We start from the raw sequence: 19,099 nt of genomic DNA on the forward strand, positions 1-19,099 counted from the left end.
GTGTGTGTGTGTGTGTGTGTGTGTGTGTGTGTGTGTGTGTGTGTGTGCGCGTGCACGTATATGGGTGTGTGCACCAAGAGCTTAGCAGAAATCCTCTAGAACCGGGAGAAAATATATCCAAAAATGTCATTAGACTTGACATGCATCAAAGTTTGAACCAATTTTATGTCAACCAATAGTAATAAAAGGCAAGCTACAAACTGGGAAAACATATTCAATCCCATAGGAGCACAAGATGGTTGGTTCTAAGCCAGACTTACAATCTCTGTTTGTTCATCTATAAAAGGAAGACAGTGGACAGAATGCCCTGTAAGCTCCCTTCATCTCTCTCATGTTTTATGGACACACATCTTACGTGCCAAGTTCACGTTCATCGGTCATACACACAGACTCTCGCGTGCATTTATGGCTCGTGGTTCTCTCCGCTCAGAGCACTTTTGCTTTCCCATTAAGCCAGCATCTGGAAAGAGAAGAGCTGTATTTCTTTTCCTGTCACCGCAGGTAGTTCTCATAATCCAGACCCTCCGCTCCCTTCAGTGTGTGATGTGTCCTCTGAAAGTGGACAAGTAACGCCAGGTTGCATTTGCTCCTTTTCTCCTTGCGGTCACTCTAGGAGGCAAGCAGGCAGCATGGGGAAACTGAGGCACAGAGGAGCAAGTGCCTGTGAACAGGCTCTTTTGGGTTGTGCTGGAGCAGGTTCTCCAGCACAACCCAAGCATTTTAAGTTCAAATCCAGTCCATTTAATTGCAGAAAATTTCCTGAGCCCTACCACTGCCTAAAAGTGCCCGCAGGGAGTAGAAGAACGACCAGGAAGCCCAGACCTGCTTCCTTCCGTGGAGAAACAGAGCTTTAACATCAAAGGCAAGAGGCTCTGAAGAGCCCAGTGTCTTCCTCCATTCATGTCTTCCTTCCCTCAACAGATGGGTCTTGAGCACCTACTGCAGTCACTGGTGACGACTGTGTTTGGCGGTTGATAACATACAGCCCCCCCTCTCAAGCAGTTTAGACTGGAGGAGGAAAGACCAGGAAACCTACAGCGTAGAAGATGTGAGAAGAGTGAGATAGCCTGGGATGCTGGGTGCTAAAAGGCAGAGGTGGCCCAGTTTGGCCAGGGTTTAGAATGCAAGAGGGAAGGACGTGCTGAGAGATGAGGCAGAAGAGAGATGGAGAGGCGGCTCTCCAAGGCCTCATAAGACATGTTCCAAGGCACTGGGTCTCACACGTCAGTGTGCAGCAGAATCATCTGGAAGGCTTATGACAGCTCCTGGGCCCCATCCTCAGAGTTTCTGAGTCGGGGGGGAGTGGGGGGCGCTGAGATATTGCATTTCTAACAAGTTCCCAGTGATGCAAGGATGCTGTCCTGGAGAGTTTGAGACTTGACCCTGAGGGCACTGGGGCGCCCTTGAAGGTTCATCTGCTGCTGCGGTGGGGGGCAGTGTGGTAATGGTATGTTTGTTTATTTATTTATTTATTTATTTATTTTTGTGGTACGTGGGCCTCTCACTGTTGTGGCCTCTCCCGTTGCGGAGCACAGGCTCCAGATGCGCAGGCTCAGCGGCCATGGCTCACGGGCCCAGCCGCTCCGCGGCATGTGGGATCTTCCCGGACCGGGGCACGAACCCGTGTCCCCTGCATTGGCAGGCGGACTCTCATCCACTGCGCCACCAGGGAAGCCCTAATGATACATTTAGATCAGGCACAGCCAGTCCCGGAGGAGTTCAGAGAGGGATGGACGCTCTGGAGCCATCCTGACCGTCAGTCCCTACTGACTCTCCAGTTCTTCCCTCCCAGGGTCTGGAGGAGTAAAGTGCCCTAAAAGTCTTGGTGGCCGGGGAAGTGGAGGTGGGGAGTTGTGGCCTGAAGGGGATGGTTGTGTCAGCCATTTAAGAGGCTGCGTCTTGGGAGAGGTCAGATGACAAGCCAGTTATCCACCCCCACTAGTCTCGGGCGGGATGGCTGGGAGAGGAGATGGTGACGTGGTGGTACTGGGCCAGGAGGGCAGCTGGAGCCTGGACACTGAGCCTTGGAGTTGCCCACTTCTGGGCCACCATGCTGTACGTGAGCATCATTTTGGGAAATGCCAGGAGTAGCTTTTAGAACGCTGAACTCCCAGGTTTCCTCGTCCGACCTTCTGAAGAGGTCCCATCTGAACTGAGTGCTTATTAACTGTGAGGTAACAGACACTATCACGTGCAGGGATTTGCGTAGTCAAAAACCAGCCCGTCAAACCAACTTCTGTGAATGAGGAAAGGAGTAAAGATGGTCCAGTAAATGCCTCCCAGAGACCTGAGGGCTTCCTCCTAGGGCTCGAAGCAGTGCCTTTTCACCTGGGTGTTTCAGGGGAAGGTTCTCCAAGCCACTCAGGAAGTTTTTGACTGAACCTGAGGGCCAGGGCATGAAGGCGGCTGCGTCTGCCTTTCACAGACCTGCGGCCACCTCCTCCCAGGGCCCCCTGCCCTCCCCATGTACCCTGACTGCTCAGAACCCCGGTCTGACACCCTTGTGATGCCCACATCTCCAAACGGTCTGGGGCAGTTCCCTGAGAACTTGACCTTCCAACCCCTTCTGTCCAGAGCCTTTACTCGTGTTGCATCCCCTCCCTCAAGGTCCCACCTGGTCACCTGCTAAACCCATCCAGCTGGGATGCCCAGGTAGCCTACCTCCCAGACAGCACAGGTGAAATGTTAGGAGAGTCTTTGCCCTGGTGACTACCTGCCTACTCCCTGCCAGGACAGGAGCCGGGCACCAAGTTCTCCTCTCCTGCTGGGAGCTGGGGGCCTTCACAGCCCAGTACAGGGGGCTTTGTTGGGAAATATCTAGAATTCATCGCTCACCCATTCCACCTGCATGCAGAACTTTTCCAAATGAATTCTCCTTCCGTTTAGTTGATGATGGAATGGCAAACCAGATCAGGCTGCTCTTTGCTCCCCACCCCCCCAACTCTGGGATGAATTCCTGTAAGTGGGGACCATGGTCGTTTTCCAGCAGCTGATTTTTTGAAAGTAGACCTAATGTTTCGTTTTGGTTTTTTTCTCTTCCACCACATGTTCTGAATTAGAGTGCATCCTTGGTACTGCTCTCCAGCTGCCAGGCTGCCCTTCCTCACGCTCACCAAGGTTTCCTCCCCCTCCTGCCCAAACCCGCTCCCCCTAGGCCAGGAGTGTTGCCCCACCAGTCACGTGCCTTGGCATCTTTTTAAACCACTTCATAAAGTGCTGTTGGGCAAACAAACTGAATCAAAGCTCCCGTAACAAGGCAACTCCCAGAAGAAGGAATTGGTGTTCCACGGACGTTGTTAGTTTAATTAATGGACTCTGTGTTGTAATTTATTATCAAACAGCAATTAAACAGAGATAAAATAGGCACTGAGGAGGGTAATTTCCTGCCTTGCAACATGTGTTTGTCAACAAGATGGAAACGGTTCCCAGCCACTCAGAGAGCCTGCTCCATCATGAGCGAGTGACCAGCCTTGCTCTTGTCTGGTTACTAATTTGCATCAGACAAACAGCCGTTTCTTTTCTGAGCCAGTGTTTTATTTAAATTTCTTTTTCTTTAACCTGGCTGTCTTTTTATCTTACAATTATTTTAAAATAAATTTTATATCACAAACATAAAAGAAACAGACGTCAAGGGCACAGTGGCGGCCTTCGGTGTTGGCTCGAACCCATTCAGAGCGGGAGGTCTTGTCTAGGGAGGCCCAGGACTCTCCCACACACTCCCAGCTTTTGCCATCCTGGGCCCAGGTCCCCGTGGGTCCCTTCAGTGCAGCAGCTAAGGTCTCCCTGCAGGGATATTGGCCGTGGGATCGCCCTCCTCTGCCAGCCCCTTCCTGCTCTCTCTCCCAGCCCACCTGGTGAACCTGTCAACCTTTCCCATTCTGATTTCCCTTGAGGGCGGAGGTCAAGAAGGGAGAACAAGGTAGGCAGTGCTGGGCCCGGGGCATCATTCTTTCATTTCGTGGTGCTCTCGAGTCCCTGCGACCGAGCTGCTGCCCGAGGTCCCAGTGATGCAGCTTCATGGGCCAGTGCCGTGGCTGGACTGAGACAGGGAACAAAAGGCTGACAATAAACCCATTTTGGGTTTGGGTAACGTTTATCCTATCAGGTAAGTAGTGACTCCCCCTGCTGCTTTGAAAGTTGAGATTCAGGTGATGCCAGGCCACTTTCCAAACCATCCTGTGACTCCTGGTTTTGGATCTGGGTCTGGGCTGGTCTTGGAACTCCTGGTCTGGGCTGTACCTTCTTGGGAGGGGACGCGTCTCACATTCTTGAGCCCCCAGACGTTCTCTAGCTCCCAGCAAGGCATGGAAGAAAGACTTGAAGCATGCGTAGGGGCGACACATCCAACCTGAGGACCAGCTTCACTGGTCATGGGGACCACCCACACAGCCTCACCGATTCCAGTGCGGGCTCCTCCCTCCCGAGCTGTGGACCGACCACAGCTTCCAGCAGTCCCGCCATGGACAGAGCATGACCGGCAAGCATTCCAGTGCAGTGGCCCTGGGGACTCCACGGAACACTCTTTGAAAGAGGTACAAGCTGCAAAGGATGTTCTTAAGACGAGGTGTGCACCTTGGAGAGGAATTGAGAGAAGTCAGGCTTTGTTCCAAGGAACTCTCCTGTCCAGTGGGTTCCTGGGAGGGTATCACAGGTCTCCCCTGTTTGTCCTTCGGTCAGTACGTTTAGTCTTCCTCTCCCCTCTTTTCTGAGAAGCTCACATTCCCTCCCTCAGTTAATTCATCAACGGAATGACAGATGAAAATTCTTGTATCCCATAATTAAATGTAATCTCATCTTGGACTTATGCCTTGATGGCTTCGTCGTTTAAGCAATCCATCATCCAAACACCTTGTCACGATGATGCATTTTGCCAATAAGGCGCTAGTGCCGCACGGAGCGACAGAGCTTAGCCTGCGGGGGGCACTCGGAAAATGCAGAAGTTCATGACATCCAGCACCCTTGGCTTCCAGGTGAAGTCATGTAAGGGGTGGGCTCAGGGGACGGAGCCACGAAGAGCACATAGGGGTTAGCACCCAGGGCAAGATGGCTCTGCCCCAGCGAACAGGCCCGTGATTCTGGAAGCAAGCCTCCCACATTCGGTAAGAAGCAAACCCTGTCATCCCTCGATTCCTGGAAACCACCACGAGGTCAAAGCAGAGCCGCCTTAGACGTAGTGGGACAACAGGGTTGGAGGAGCGAGGGCAGGTATTTTTTACATTTGGGAAACCTACACACACACAAAAGAGACAACGGAAAGCAGGAGAGACAGTACCGGTGCTGAAGCGTGACATCTCGGAGGTTCTGAGCTGCAGTATTTCCACTTCCCATCTTTTACGCGATATTTTGAAAAACCCTGCCCCGCATTCCGGTGCGACACTTAGAAATCCGTTATGCTTCGCGGCAGATTCTCTTTTTCTGTTCCTCTGACTCATCTTCTCTCCAAACATTCAAAACGTTTCTGGTTTTATTATTTCAGAGCTGTTAGCTCCTGCCTCCCGGGCTGTGCTATCATCTAGCCCGTGTGGGCATCCCTCACGCCCACCCTCTTCGCAGACCTCGAAGGAGAGCAGGGTTACTTGCTTTCTGCTCCCTGAGACTTTCCCGAGACTTAGCGGGAGACCCAAGCCTCTTTCTCTGCCATCTGCTTTGCTTTGCTTTTCTATTTCCAGTCCTTGGTTCCCACTTTCTAATTATCCCTGAAAAGTAGGTCTCACAGACCACATACAGGGAACAGGGATGCTTGATGTCCTAAATGGCATACAGAACTACAGACACATGTATTTGATTTTGCTTAAGGGGGACTCCAGGTTAAGGAGGAATTCCTGTACTTTTTCTCTCTCGCCAGAATGGGTTGATGAGCTAGTCTTCCCAGAAAATCGGAGTTACGATCGTAAGTTGTTTTCCAGTGAAGATTCTTAGTTAAAATTTTACATCTCCTTGGAAGTTATTGGGTGTTGTTTGTTTGTTTGTTTGGGCCACTCCGAGGGGCTTGTGGGGCTTGTGGGGTCCTAGTTCCCCAGCCAGGGATGGAACCCAGGCCCTCGGCAGTGAGAGCACGGAGTCCTAACCACTGGACCGCCAGGAAATTCCCATCTCCTTAGAAGCTGAGTTAATCTTCCTCCAGACACGATAAGTGATGCAGGCAGGTTTTGTGTTGCTGTTAGGCTTGGAATAATGAAATCAGATGGAACACTAGGGTGGTGGCCACATTAGCAACTGAGCCTTCCTACCTTGCCCAGAGCTACTAAATTCAAAGCGAGTCACTGCCAATCTTCTTCTTTTTCCCTAAAGGTGCGACAGCGTTATGGTGAATTTGAAAAAGACAGATTTAAATCGTCTATAATCCTACCACCCTCAAACAACCATTATCATTTCTGAGGCTTGCTTTCAGCCTTCTTTTTTTTTTTTTTCAAAGAAATATGTTGCTCTCTTAGGTGGTTTTCGTATCACCGAATTAATAAGGAAACAACATTGCTGCTTCTGAAGGACAAGGGGGAAGGTGAAACCACCTAGTAAAAAGGTCTTTGTGGTCTTAGCACCATGAGATGCAGCAGAGCAAATAAATACAAAATGTTTGAACAGTCTTGTCCCCTGACCATTCAGTTCAGAGTTTTGATTTCTCTTTGGAGCAGTGGTATCTGTTGAGTGATTGTTTCCAAAGACATTGCTTGTTTGAAATGAAGAGGATCTGAGAACAGGGCCGATCAGAATTAAGGGTGGATCCTAATGTCGACTGAAGACAAAATGCACAACCTAGAAGTTGAGAGTTAGGTTTTATTCGGCGGACTTAGAACTTCAAACCCGAGAGACAGCCTCTCAGATAAACGCTGAGAAAACTGTTCCAAAGAGGAAGGGGGGAACCCAGGATACGTAGGAGTTCTTACAACAACCCCAGGTAGTCAGAAGAAAAGGTTACTGTAAATAAAAGAAAACTAGACTTCTCAAGTTACGGAATTTAGCACTTTTCTATGTATGGGAAGATGCAAGAGTCTGGGCTCACTGACACCATTCCTTTGATATGCACCTCTGCTATCTGGGGCCAGTATCCTGTGTTTTCTCATTCTGAGGCTGCACCGTCTGGGGTGGCTGCAGTTTGATGACTGCTAGACGGCAGGTATTCTCTGTTTCCTTCCTGAGTTCCCTCAGGGCTCACCGTCCAGGTGGCTGCAATCGCTGAGGACTGGACCTCCTTTGTTTACTGATAGGGCAGAGGCAATATTTTATTTCTCGCTAAAGAGTTTAGGGCTAGTGGAGTTTAGGCCATTGGTACGGGATGACGGGGCCTCTGGAGTCTGGGTTTCCATCAGACGCAGCCAAAGGAAGACCAAAGTGTGGGTGGCTGAAGTTTCTAGACTGTCCTCATTGTACCATCTGCCTGGCTCAGGAGCTAGGGTTGTCCAGAGTGCCAAGTATGAGACACTTTGCTGGAATTCCACCCACACGGTGGACCACTGAGTTCTGTTGTGGGCCATGTGAGTTTGGGGGTGAGGCTTTGGGAATCCCAACGTGGTGTCCTCCCCAGGCAGCTGAACATTCCAACTCAGTGCTGACGGCAGAGGCCGATGGGGCTCCAGATGCGTCCCAGGGGACAGCAGGCCAGGGGTCCTAGGACAGACCCTAGTGTGGCTCCACATTTAGTGGGTGATGGGGCCAGAGCACTGGACACCAGAAAGGTGGGTGTCACACCAACCAAGGAAGAGCAGAGCCAAACACGGCTGCCCAGAGGGCCAGTAGCCAGACTGCACTGCATGTTCAATGCAGTAACAAGAAAACCGTGGGTAAGAGGAAGCCAGACTGGATTGGGTGCAGGGGAGAAAGGGAGGTGAGGAGGTGGAGACATGATGCAGAGAACTTTCCGGAAGCTCGGCTTTGAGGGAAGGTGAGAAGACAGATGAAGTGGCTATGAGGGACTGGCACTTGCAAGCATGTTTAAAAGCAGAATAAGGGGAATAAAAGACTAAACAAAAAGAAACTAGCTATGTTTCTAAAACATTAGTGGAAGATCTAGAGAACAGTGAGAATTAATGCTCAGAAAGTAGATGTCTGTCATCTGAATTTGAGTAAAACTGTAATTTCCCCTGCATCGAATTATGGGATATTGGAGCAGAAACGTAGGCTTTTTTTTTCCTAAGAGGAATTTATGAATTTGCCTCAACAGAGACATGGAAATCAACTGATCCACCAACCCAGGTTTACCCTCCAAGACCTACAATTTCCAGCTCACCTAGCATAGCTTACAATGTTGAAGCCCCCAGATTCCAGGGAAGGGCATTCTTCCGGGGAGTTCCGGGGACGCGTTCTCTCCGTGGAACATGAAGAGGCCGTGGCACATGGTGGGCAACGTACAAATGTTTAATGTTGAATGAAGGACACACAAATGGCCTATTAACTCCTGGGGCAGGGGGAAGGGGCCAGATGCTTTGGCCAAGCCTGTGTGGTGGCCCTGGGGTGAGCCCAGGGTGGCTTCAGGCTGGGACAAGCACCAGGATGCACTGGTGGGCTCAGCTGGGAGGGTGGAGATGGGCAGCACGAAAGGAACCACCATGCCAGTGGGAGTTTGGGCTTCTAGAATCGACGGAAAAAATATAGTGTCTGCGTTGGAAAAACAAAAAAGGGGGCGTGCCCTGACTTTTGTAGGGTCATTGTCATGGGTTAAATAACATCCTGCCAATGAACGAATGAACACCCCCAGAATGAGGCCCGGAGTATGATGGGGGTTCAGTGATGATGGAAACCTCGTCCTAAGTCTCTGGGGCTGGTTCCCCATCAGAGCATCTTCACACCCGCTCTCACGTGTGGATGTCATAACCAGGCCCACGTCTAACTCCTCTGTTGAGGCTCTGAATTTTCGGGTGGTCCAGGCTGATCTAGGCTGGCTTCTAGCCGATGGCTTGCCTGGATTCATCAGGGAACATGCCAGGAGCAGAAAACAGGCTGAGCTCTTCTTCCCCCACTGCAGAGGCACTGCAGGAGGGGCAGAGTCCAAGAGAGAGGCCATGGGCGCTAACGCCCCAGGGCAGGCATCCGTGGATCACACAGTGGCTTTGGGGATGCTGTCAAGAGCCCAATTCAAGGCCCAACCCTTTCAGGAATCTGGCCCATTCCAGGCAAGGGCATGTAGGATCTGGACCAAACCGGGAAAGGGAAGTGGGGGAGGGGAGGGGAAGGACAGGAGCAGAGCAGTAGGGGATGGGGGATCAGGCGTCCAACCCAAGAAATGCACCCACCCAGCCCAAGGGAGCTTGATGGGCTGGGTAGCTGCCTGAGGGTCCTGGGCTGCCCAGCAGTATCGCTGAAGCCGTTGGGGCAGCCTCCCCTGGGCAAATGGTTCTGGAGACAGTGGGAAGCCTGGAGTGGCTGAGTGTCGGGAAGGAACTAGGGCTGGGAGATGCTGGCCCTGGGAGCCCACACGGGAGCCGAGAGGGAGGAAGAGGAATCTGTAGTGAAGCAGGAACAAGGCCCCAGTTCTCCACTGGTGTGTGAGGTCTGGGGAAATAAGGGTAACAAACACACGGGGTTTACTATACACTGCATCCTCTTCTCACTAATTTGTTTGGTTCCATAACTACCCCATGAGATAAATCCTAAAATTAGCCCCATTCTGAAGATGAGGAAACAGACTTCCAGAAGACAGAGTAACAGGCCCAGGGTCATAAAATTAGTTAGTCGCAGAGCTTGGATTTCTTAAACAGGCTCCAGAGTCTCAGTCCTTAACCATATCATATGCTATCTCCTTTGATGACCCAGCACAAAGCCAGGCTGCTGTTTGAGTTGGCAGAATGAGAAGGTGAGACAGATTTAACTAAGATCAGCTGAAAAGGGAAAAAAATGTTTACCAGCATTTCCATACCGTACCAGGATATAATCCTACCTTCCTATTTCACAGATAGAGACAAGAAAGACATGCATGTGCTTACTGAAAAACAGCATCTGTCTCATTGAAAAGCAGAGTCTTTGCTCCTCTGGCCCATTTAGCATTGAGGGTGAGGTTCGCAGGCATGCTTAGGAATTTGCTCCTGGTCCTTGGGAAGTAGGAAAGGGCTACACTGCTCACCCATCCCCTGTCCCACTTGCCTCTTCCGACCCTCATCCTGGTGCTTCCCCACCCTCAGGACTCCTCTCCCAGAGGCCCCCAGCTCTCGCCACAAAGCTGTGTGGTCCAGACCCTGCCATTCCCGTATCTCCAGGGACACTGCCCCAATCCATCCACTCCTGGACCCGTCTGCAGGAAAATCAACCTAAGGTTTTGTAGCACAAATATGTCTCCCCATTCATTCCAAGTAGCAAGTGCATTTTCTGGAAACACCGTGCTTGAATCCAGCATGGTGGGTCATAATGGTGGATGGGAGAAGATTGAGGAGAGAGGTCCTGGGGACCATCCCACCCCCCAGGAGCTGGCTCTCTCTGCAGGAACTGTATCTTGTTCCATAGCGTGCCTTCCAGGCTCCCAGATAGATTTTTATATCAACTTTATTGAAGTATAAGGTCGGTACAATAAGCCGTCTGTTTAAAGTGTACAATTTGAGGCGTGCTGGCAGGGGTACACACCTGTGGAACTCCCTGCTCAATCAAACTACAGAACATTTCCATTCCTGCCCCCCCACCACCCGAGAGATTCCTTCTGCTCCTTTGCTCCCCCCCGGCTCCCAGGCAGCCACTATGCACCCGCTCTGAGATACAGTTGGAAATATTTTTTTTCTGTATTCAGTTTGAGTGCTGGCATGCCCTGGACAGTGATGGAGAAAGTCTATTTGTTTTTTAAAACGTACACATGTACACGTAGTCACCAGAAACCACTCTTGTGGCTTCAGCCAGGAAACAAACAAATAAATTCACCCCAAAGCAGTTTTGAATCAACAGAACCCATCTCTCTGTCTCCTGGCTAGAAGCTGGAGAAACTGCATTTTTCATTTAGCAATGGTTTTCTACCCTCACTAGGCCTGATTTTAAAGTGATAAGAAAGACCCTTAATATGAAAGCCGTTGCAAGCCATGTTTTTATTGACAATCTGATAGATTTTGCTGTGTTCCAGAGTTATTCCACAATTATCTGGCTGGGTTTTGTTTACTCGGCTATAACCTGCATCGTTGAGTTTTCCCTCAAGGCTGTTGAATGTGGGTTAATAGTTTTACATGCCTCTTAGATCATTTCTAATAGAAAATTCCTTTTCCTCCTAAATGAGAATTAACTGTATTTGAGCTCAGAGGGTTTTTTCCTAATGCATTCGGGTTGTGGATAATGACATTTATTTCTCATGGGCCCAGCAGCCAAATCTGGAATAATCCCATTCAATTCAAGAGACATTTATGGAGCTTTGGTTCTTTGCGAGATACTTTTCTTGGTCCTTGTGCTGTATAACAACGGGTAGGATGCTGCGGTACTAAAACAACAATGACAAAAATCTGTAACAGGGAAACACGTGTTAATATCACCCAAGTGTGTAAGCTGAAATAGATCACATGGTGGGGTGGCTTTGTGGAACGAAGCGAGATGGGGGAGGGGGAGGGGGGCTATAATTTATTCAGGAAAGACTGTTGGCTCTTTTTGGGAAACTGCAAGTCATCTGTCAGACGAAGCCGAGAATCAAAGAGTTAAAACAAAAGGTGAGTTGGGGACCTATAGTAGAAGATCATGGTTACAAGTTTATTCATAAATCCGTGGGCATTGGGAGCCATTGAAGGTTGAGGCAGGGAATGATAGAATCTGAATTTGCAGGATTGGGAAGGCCAAATGGAAATTGTGAAGGGCTGGAAGGGGGACCAGTTTACAAGCCTAGTGCAGCAGTTCAGTTCCAGAAGAGTCTTAGCTGGGATGTTAGGAGGAAATAGATGAGAAATTGGCCCTTCTTATCTGTGCTTCTGAATCTGCAGGTTGAACCAACGGAGGATCATGTAGTACATATTTCTTGAAAAAAAATCCACGTGTAAGTGGACCTGCCTTGTTCAAACCTGTGTTGTTCAAGGGTCAACTGTATAAACAAGAGAATTGACGCTCACATAAAAACTTATACAGGACTGTTCATAACAGCATAATTTATAATAACCCCAAAGTGGAAACAGTCCAAACGTCCATCCCCTGGTGCATGGACACACAGGATGGTCCAGAGGAGATGGGACTATTCCATGCCTTAAAGGGAGGCACCAGAGAATATGGGTCCACGTTGTCCCAAAGACTGGAGAGGAGGTAACTGGGGGCTGGAAGAATGAAAGGAGACATTGTGGAATGGAGAGAATTGCATTGAGCTCTAGGAGAGTTGAAGCCAGAAAGTTCTAGAAGGAGCCCAGTAACTAACATTTCCAGGCAGGGAAACAGCTGAAGCAAAGCCCTGGAGGCAGGAAAGCAAGTTGGACATGCAGAGGATGGGAAGTGGAGGTCCTTACAGAAGGAGTACTAGGGAGTGCAGAGTGGTGGGGCTGGACTAGATGGGCTCTCAATCCAGGACTGGGGAAACTGGGGGACCTGGTGGATGTCAGGTCTCAGCACTCGCCACCTTTCCCCTGACCCTGGCCCCTTGGCCAGGCCAGCAGAGCCCATGCATGTGGCCTCCTTGTACGGGTTCCTGGTGTGAGAAACCACCTTCCCTCAGAAAAGAAATCCCGCAGGGCCCTCCTCCCCTGGGGCTGGATACGTGGCCTTTTGCAGGTCCCGGAAGTCTGGGTCTTATTGTTTTCATGTCCTAAAAGACTTCAGAAAGGAGAGCTTCTAACTCCCAGTGGCGCTTAGCTTCACTCTTTAAACATCTGGGTCACAGATATGCTCAGTTAGTTAATGTTCTGAGCGCCGCTCACGTGCCTGCTGGGTAATAGATTGATTCATAATTTCAATAAGCAGCTGTGTGTATCTTTCCCCTGAACATAAAGGCAGCTTGCTGTCGTTCATCACTTTGCATTTGATGAATTTAAACACATTCAGAGAGACGTTGTTGAAAGAGGGATGGGGCGGGGCTTCTGATTTTTTTTTTTTTTTTTTACCATTTTGCCTCTAACAGTTATTCTGATTTGGAACTAATTTGGGTTTAAAACACATGTTAACCACATCTCTCTCTCAAGGGCATTTAATAAACTCCTGTCACTTGTTCCTGAGGGGATCAGGCAGCCTCCCTTTGGGGATCAGAACAGAGGGTTTCTGACAGCTTTCACCAGAAGAGAGAGCCCCTGCGGAGCATCTTATCCCCTGATGAGGCACTTGTGTCCCGGGGCAGAGCTACTTTTCTGCTCCATTCCTGGCAAGAAATGCCCAGGCTTTCAGGAACCCAGGATCATCTGAGAGGAGGTCCCTCTGCTGCTCAGCTGCTGGGCCAAGGCTTCCAACCATCGAATCTCTGGGGACCCAAGGATAAAAGCCAGGACCCAGCCAGGTGACCAGATGTGTTCATGCCTGTTTCCTCTTCTTTGAAATGGGAAGGTTAATAGCACCTACCTCACAGGTTATTGTAGACATTACATAATTTATTCTCTGTACCATGCTTAGAAATGGGGCAGAGTATGCCTCCAATATATGCTGACTGGTAATATTATTTTGTAATGGATTAGGCATCCGTTGTATATTAATAATGATCATCACTCCTGCTCTAGACGCCTCATAGGATCATGAGAATGAACGTGAAGATTGTGCTTGCCTCTCGCCAACCTGCCCTGGAATCATCTCAGTGGGAATACAGCCCCATCCTTGTATTCTCAGTGCCTGTCCCCAGCCTGGGCACATAGAGGACTCTTCAAAACATGTTTGTGGAGTTTAAAGGAATAGCCATGGCTGCATTTTGTAAATGATGATGTTGATCGCATTTGTAATGTGCTCATTCACAAACATGTTCGGAGCCCTTGGTATGTGATTGTCTCCTAGGAAGAATGAAATAAATTGGACACGATCCCTGCCCCAAAGGAGCGTGAAAGACAGGTGAACGTATCTGTTCAGAAGTTGGAATACAGGGCTTTAAACAACGTGGGCAACCAGGAGAGGCCAAGACACCAAACTAGTACGGACTCACAACTAGTTGTGAGAAGGATTGTCAGGCACTATCATCTGTGTATCAGATAGCTATTGCTGCGTAACAACTACCCCAAAACTTAGTGGCATGAAACAATATGTATTTATTTATTTATTATTGTTTACAAGTCTATGGGTCATCTGGATGGTTCTGTGATCTGGACCAGGTTCAGATGATTTGGGTCAGACTCATTCGCGCATCTCCCATCAGCCAGCAGCTCGGCTGAGGGCCGCCTGATCTACGATGACCTCATCCACTTGTCTCGTGGTCGACTGGCTGGTTGTCTGGACCACGTGGCTATCATCCTTTAGCAGAGGCCATCCTGGCCTTACTGCCATGGTGGCTGTAGGGCTCCAGGAGGGTGGAAATATGCAAGGTGTATACCAGCAACAGTCGCATCCCCCTTTCTGCTACATTCTGTGGGCCAAAGCAAGTCACAAAGCCAGCCAGTATTCAAGGATGAGTAAACAGACTCCACTTCCTAATAGAAATTGCAGCAGTCATATTGCCCAGGGCACATAGAAAGATGTGGCCTTTTTGGGAATCTACCCAATGCTACCTAGCATTTGTTGCAGTACATGGAGCCTGGAGCAAGTACCAGGATGGGGTTGCGCATTTAGGGTATTTCTGCCTTTTCATCATTAGAAATAACATTGCAATAAATACCCTGTACATAAACGTTTTTCTTCCAGTTTTACTGATGTAACTGACATACAGCACTGTATAAGTTTAAGTGCACAGCATAATGACGTGACTTCCATAATCATGAAATGATAATCACAGTAAGTTTAGTGAACATTCATCCTCTCTCCCGGATACAAAATTAAACAGAAAGAAATTCTTTTTCTTGTGATGAGAACTCTTAGGATTGACTGTCTTAACTTTCATATATAACATACACCAGTGTTAATTATATTTACCGTGCTGTACATTACATCCCTAGTACTTGTTTATAAGTGGAAGTGTGTACCTTTTAGCTGCCCTCATCCAATTCCTCCTCCTCCCCACCCCTCTACATAAACTTTTGTTCACAGTTCTAATTATTTTCTTGGGATAGATTTTTTTTTTTCATTTTTCTTTTCTTTGGCCGCACCTCATGGCTTACGAAGGGATCTTAGTTCCTCCACCAGGGACTGAACCTGCACCCTCGGCAGTGAAAGTGTGGAGTCCTAACCACAGGACCACCAGGGAATTCCTAAGATTTTGTTGTTGTTGTTGTTGTTGCGGTACGCGGGCCTCTCACTGTTGTGGCCTCTCCCGTTGCGGAGCACAGGCTCCGGACGCGCAGGCTCAGCGGCCATGGCTCACGGGCCCAGCCGCTCCGCGGCATGTGGGATCTTCCCGGACCGGGGCACGAACCCGCGTCCCCTGCATCGGCAGGCGGACTCCCAACCACTGCGCCACCAGGGAAGCCCTCCCAAGATTTTTTAAAGTAGATTTATTGGGTCAAAGGAGAGAAACATTTTAAAAGCACACTGCTTATATTTTGCAATTCCTTTTTGAAAGGTTGTAGTAATTTACCCTCCCTCCAGCCCATCTTAGGCTCACCTTGACAAAACACAAATAATCGCTTTTTTTAAAACGTGGTGTCTCATTGTTTTGATTTATTTTAATACCTAGGAGGTTGAATGCTTTTTCATATGCCTGTTGCTTCTTCGGTGAACTGACTCTTTGGGCCCTTTTGCAGCAGGGTAGATTTAATTAATCCCGGTTTACAAATGAGGAGGAAATGGACGCTCAGAGAGGTTAATTGACTTGTTCAAGGTGGCCCAGCCAGCTGGAAGCAGAGCCAAGCTTTAGAAATCGGATGTCCCGCTTTTTCACTTATTCCTGCTCCCTGCGTTGTTGAACAGAAGGCCAGACTCCTGAAACATTGACCGAGGACATGCTTAGAAGGAAATCAGGGAGTGGTCCAGGGAATCTGTATGCAGGCTTAGCAAGCCGTGGGCTTCCTGGACGGGGTGCCCCTGTGAGTTGGGTGTGTGTGTGACAGGCCTGTGAAGGTGGCCGGGACTGCAGCATGGACAAAGTCCTGGGTGACCCATGTGTCCCTCGTGGTCTCACCTCTACCTCCCGTGGCCCTGCTGCTCTGCTCTCTCCCCAGCTGGCCCGCTACACCAAGGAGGGCTTCCTGCACCTGGGAGCCCTGGGGACCACCACGCTCCTCCCTGACACCCGCTGCCTGGTGGACAACTCCAAGAGTCGTCTGCCCCAGCTCCTGGACTGCGACAAGGTCAAGAGCAGCCTGTACAAGCGCTGGAACTTCATCCAGGTAAGTGCTCCACGGACAGGCCTGGCAGCCCAGAGCACGGGAGGGTGCCGCGAGCGCCCCCGGGAAGGGCAGCCAGCAAAGTGCAACCCACGGTCTCCCGGCTTAAGGCACATGGACTGCTGCACAGGTTCAGGCAGAATCACTGGGGCCTTTCCCTGTGACACAGCCTTCAGAATCCCTGCAGCAGCGCTAGGCTGGGCTGGGCTCTGATACATCTCGAGAGGGAGTTCGGGGTGATTTCTCTGAAATCTTCTAAATGCCAGAGAGATGGAGAAAGTCAGATTGAGACTATCCAGGACAGTCCCCCATCCTGACACCATCCCCTACCAATGCTTTCACCTGGTTCAGCCACTCAGACTCGGTGAAGCTTATTTATTTTCTGACTTTAGGGTTTCCAGAGAAGGTCCAAAGGCCCAAAGATCCCTCCCTCCTGTGCACAGAATTTTGGTGGGATTGTTCCCCAAGAGGGGCCATGTGCCGGGCACTATGGTGGTTAAATCTCTCTCTCTCTCCCTCTCCCTGTCCCTCCCTCCCCCTCTCCCTGTCTCTGTATCTCTGTCTCTCCCTGTCTCTTCGTATCTGTCTCTCTCTGCTTCTATCTCTCTGTTTCTGTCTGTCTCTCATTCTCTATATCTTTCTCTGTCTGTCTCTATCTCTCTGTCTGTCTCTCCATCCTTGTCTCTGTCTCTCTCTGGTTCTTTGTTCCTGTCTCTCTGTCTCTCTGTTCCCGTCTCTGTCTCTGTCTTTCCATCTCCATCTCTCTGTCTCCTTCTCTGGCTGTCTCTTCTCCCTCTCACCCCACGTGCTCCCAGAATGGCGCCGTCATGAACAAGGGCACAGGGCGCTGCCTGGAGGTGGAGAACCGAGGCCTGGCTGGCATCGACCTCATCCTCCGCAGCTGCACGGGACAGAGGTGGACGATTAAGAACTTCATCAAGTAGTGGAAGGAGCTGGGGCCCTCGGAACCTGGCCCTCGGGACAGGGTCTGCGTCCTCTGGACCAGCCACGCTGGGAGAGAAACAGCAAGGAGTCGGCAGGTGCTCAGTGGGCCTCCCGGGGTTCTCCAGGGCAGCCTGGGGCCCAGATGGAGACACTGCTTCTCCATCAGGCGTCCAGCTGCCTGAGGCTCGTGCGCCCTGGCAGAGCTCCCTGACCCTTCGCTGGGAGCACAGGAGCCGTGTATTCTGCAGCCCGGATACGGACCTGGTACTGAGGAGTGACACACCGCATCTCCTCCTGTCCTTCTTCCCATCCACTTGCAGGACTGGGACAGGCGGGGGCCCCTCCTTTTTCTCATCTCTCGTAGCAGCAGCAGCAGCTTCTGAATTCCACCTGAGCCCTCAACGAAGTGGGGGGTGGTGGTGCTGGGCCACAGCCTCGCTCCCCCTCCTCTGAGGAGGCAGCGAGGCCCTGAGACCCAGTGTCCCCTGGGTTGCTTCTGCCCAGACACCTGTTCACAGCCCAAGATGGCCAGCCCCCAAACCTTTCCAGCAGGTGGCCTTGGACTTTTCTGAACTCCACCCCCGAGATGACCTGGAAGGAGCTGATGCTTCCACGGTCACCTGGGCACTAGGATCCTATGTGCCTGGACCAGCTCTTCCATGTATGTCGTCAGCAGGGAGGCAGAGAGCACGTGCGGTGGTCTCAGCTGTGAGGGCCCCCAGGCTGGAGCCGGGCCCATTCTGCTCTGCCTGCCCAGGCGCCGGGGAGCCCGGACTCACAGTGGCTACCGCAGCGGGGACAGCAATCAGCCCCCATCTGGAGCTTAAGGACTGACGTCGGCACAACATAGGGGGCCAGGACCCTGGAGGATGCTCTCGTGTCTCCCTGTGCTCGGCCAGCGGACAGGGAAGAAGGCAGTTGAGTCCCCTCTGAAGAGTAATAACTTCTTTCTGATTGCCCTCTGGTTAGGGTGCACTTATAAATCAGAGTTAATATATGGACGAGTGTGCATGCGTATGAGGGTGTGTGCCTGGTGGGGCGAGTGTGCTGCTGCCTGTGCGTGCGTGCATGGCGCGTGTGTCTGGGCGTGTGCGTCTGAGTGCACGGTAGGGCAGACGTAGAGGTGTGGCCTTGGACTTGTTGCATTACTGCCAGCCCAGATCAGATCAAGGATGCTGAGAAGCTTGTGGGGGTGGGTTGGCCAGCAGGATGTGACAGGGCTGGCACCCCAGATGGAAGGCTGCCCTTCTGCCAGTTCCCATCTGTCTCCCTCATGCTGTCCGGCCAAGCCCTGCCCAGAACCAAACCCCACACCTGCCCAGTTTGGGGTTCACAGTGTCTCATGTGGTGGCATCTTACTGGTGATCCTTCCCCCCTTTGTGAAATAAATACATGTGAGCACTTCCCAGCTCAGCCTTTTTGGCTTTTCGATTCTTCCAGAGCCTGGGCCAGGAAGCACTTCCTGGGACGTGGCAAGGGCTTCTGGTTTATTAAAGGCAAAGAGCGTTCATTCGTGGGGTGGGGACATGGCCAGCCTGCCCTTGCTCTCGCCTCCCCCCAAAGCAGGACAGAACTTGACATTGGACACCTGCTTGCTAACCCCCTGTTGACCCCAGATTAGAAGGGTCAGGTAGGTGCAGAAAGCTGTGATGCAGAGAAGGGCCGTGGGTGACCTGGCCAAGCGTCCTGACCCGCCTCTTCGTGCTGCCGGCCGCCACTCCTCTCTCGAGACCAGAGAGTCCGTAGTGGAAGCAGCTGCCCCTTCTATTCATGGAGAAGCGAAATCCAAAAAGACGGCAGGCCTTCTGCCCTGGAAATGAGCCTGGAAGGAAATGGGCTGAAGTCCCCTGGGCATTGACAGCCCCAAGTCTCTTCCCTCCCAGGAAGCCAAGAAGATC

At 50.8% G+C, this 19,099-nt stretch overlaps 1 protein-coding gene across 1 annotated transcript in view; it reads left to right on the plus strand.

Moving 5' to 3' along the window:
- The window catches only part of GALNT17 (polypeptide N-acetylgalactosaminyltransferase 17), a 447,358-nt gene extending 428,761 nt beyond the window's left edge, over window positions 1–18,597 (plus strand). Inside the window, exons 10-11 of the mRNA XM_027126204.1 lie at window positions 16,092–16,259; window positions 17,072–18,597. Of these exons, the coding sequence (XP_026982005.1) occupies window positions 16,092–16,259; window positions 17,072–17,200 (297 nt within the window). The 3' untranslated portion in view covers window positions 17,201–18,597. The remainder of the gene's footprint in view (window positions 1–16,091; window positions 16,260–17,071) is intronic.
- Window positions 18,598–19,099: the final 502 nt, after the last annotated feature.

This window comes from Aethalodelphis obliquidens, unplaced genomic scaffold (genome assembly GCF_003676395.1).
Source record: "Aethalodelphis obliquidens isolate GAN/ISIS:26980383/991018 unplaced genomic scaffold, ASM367639v1 scaffold30, whole genome shotgun sequence".
Classification (NCBI taxonomy): Eukaryota; Metazoa; Chordata; class Mammalia; order Artiodactyla; family Delphinidae; genus Aethalodelphis; species Aethalodelphis obliquidens.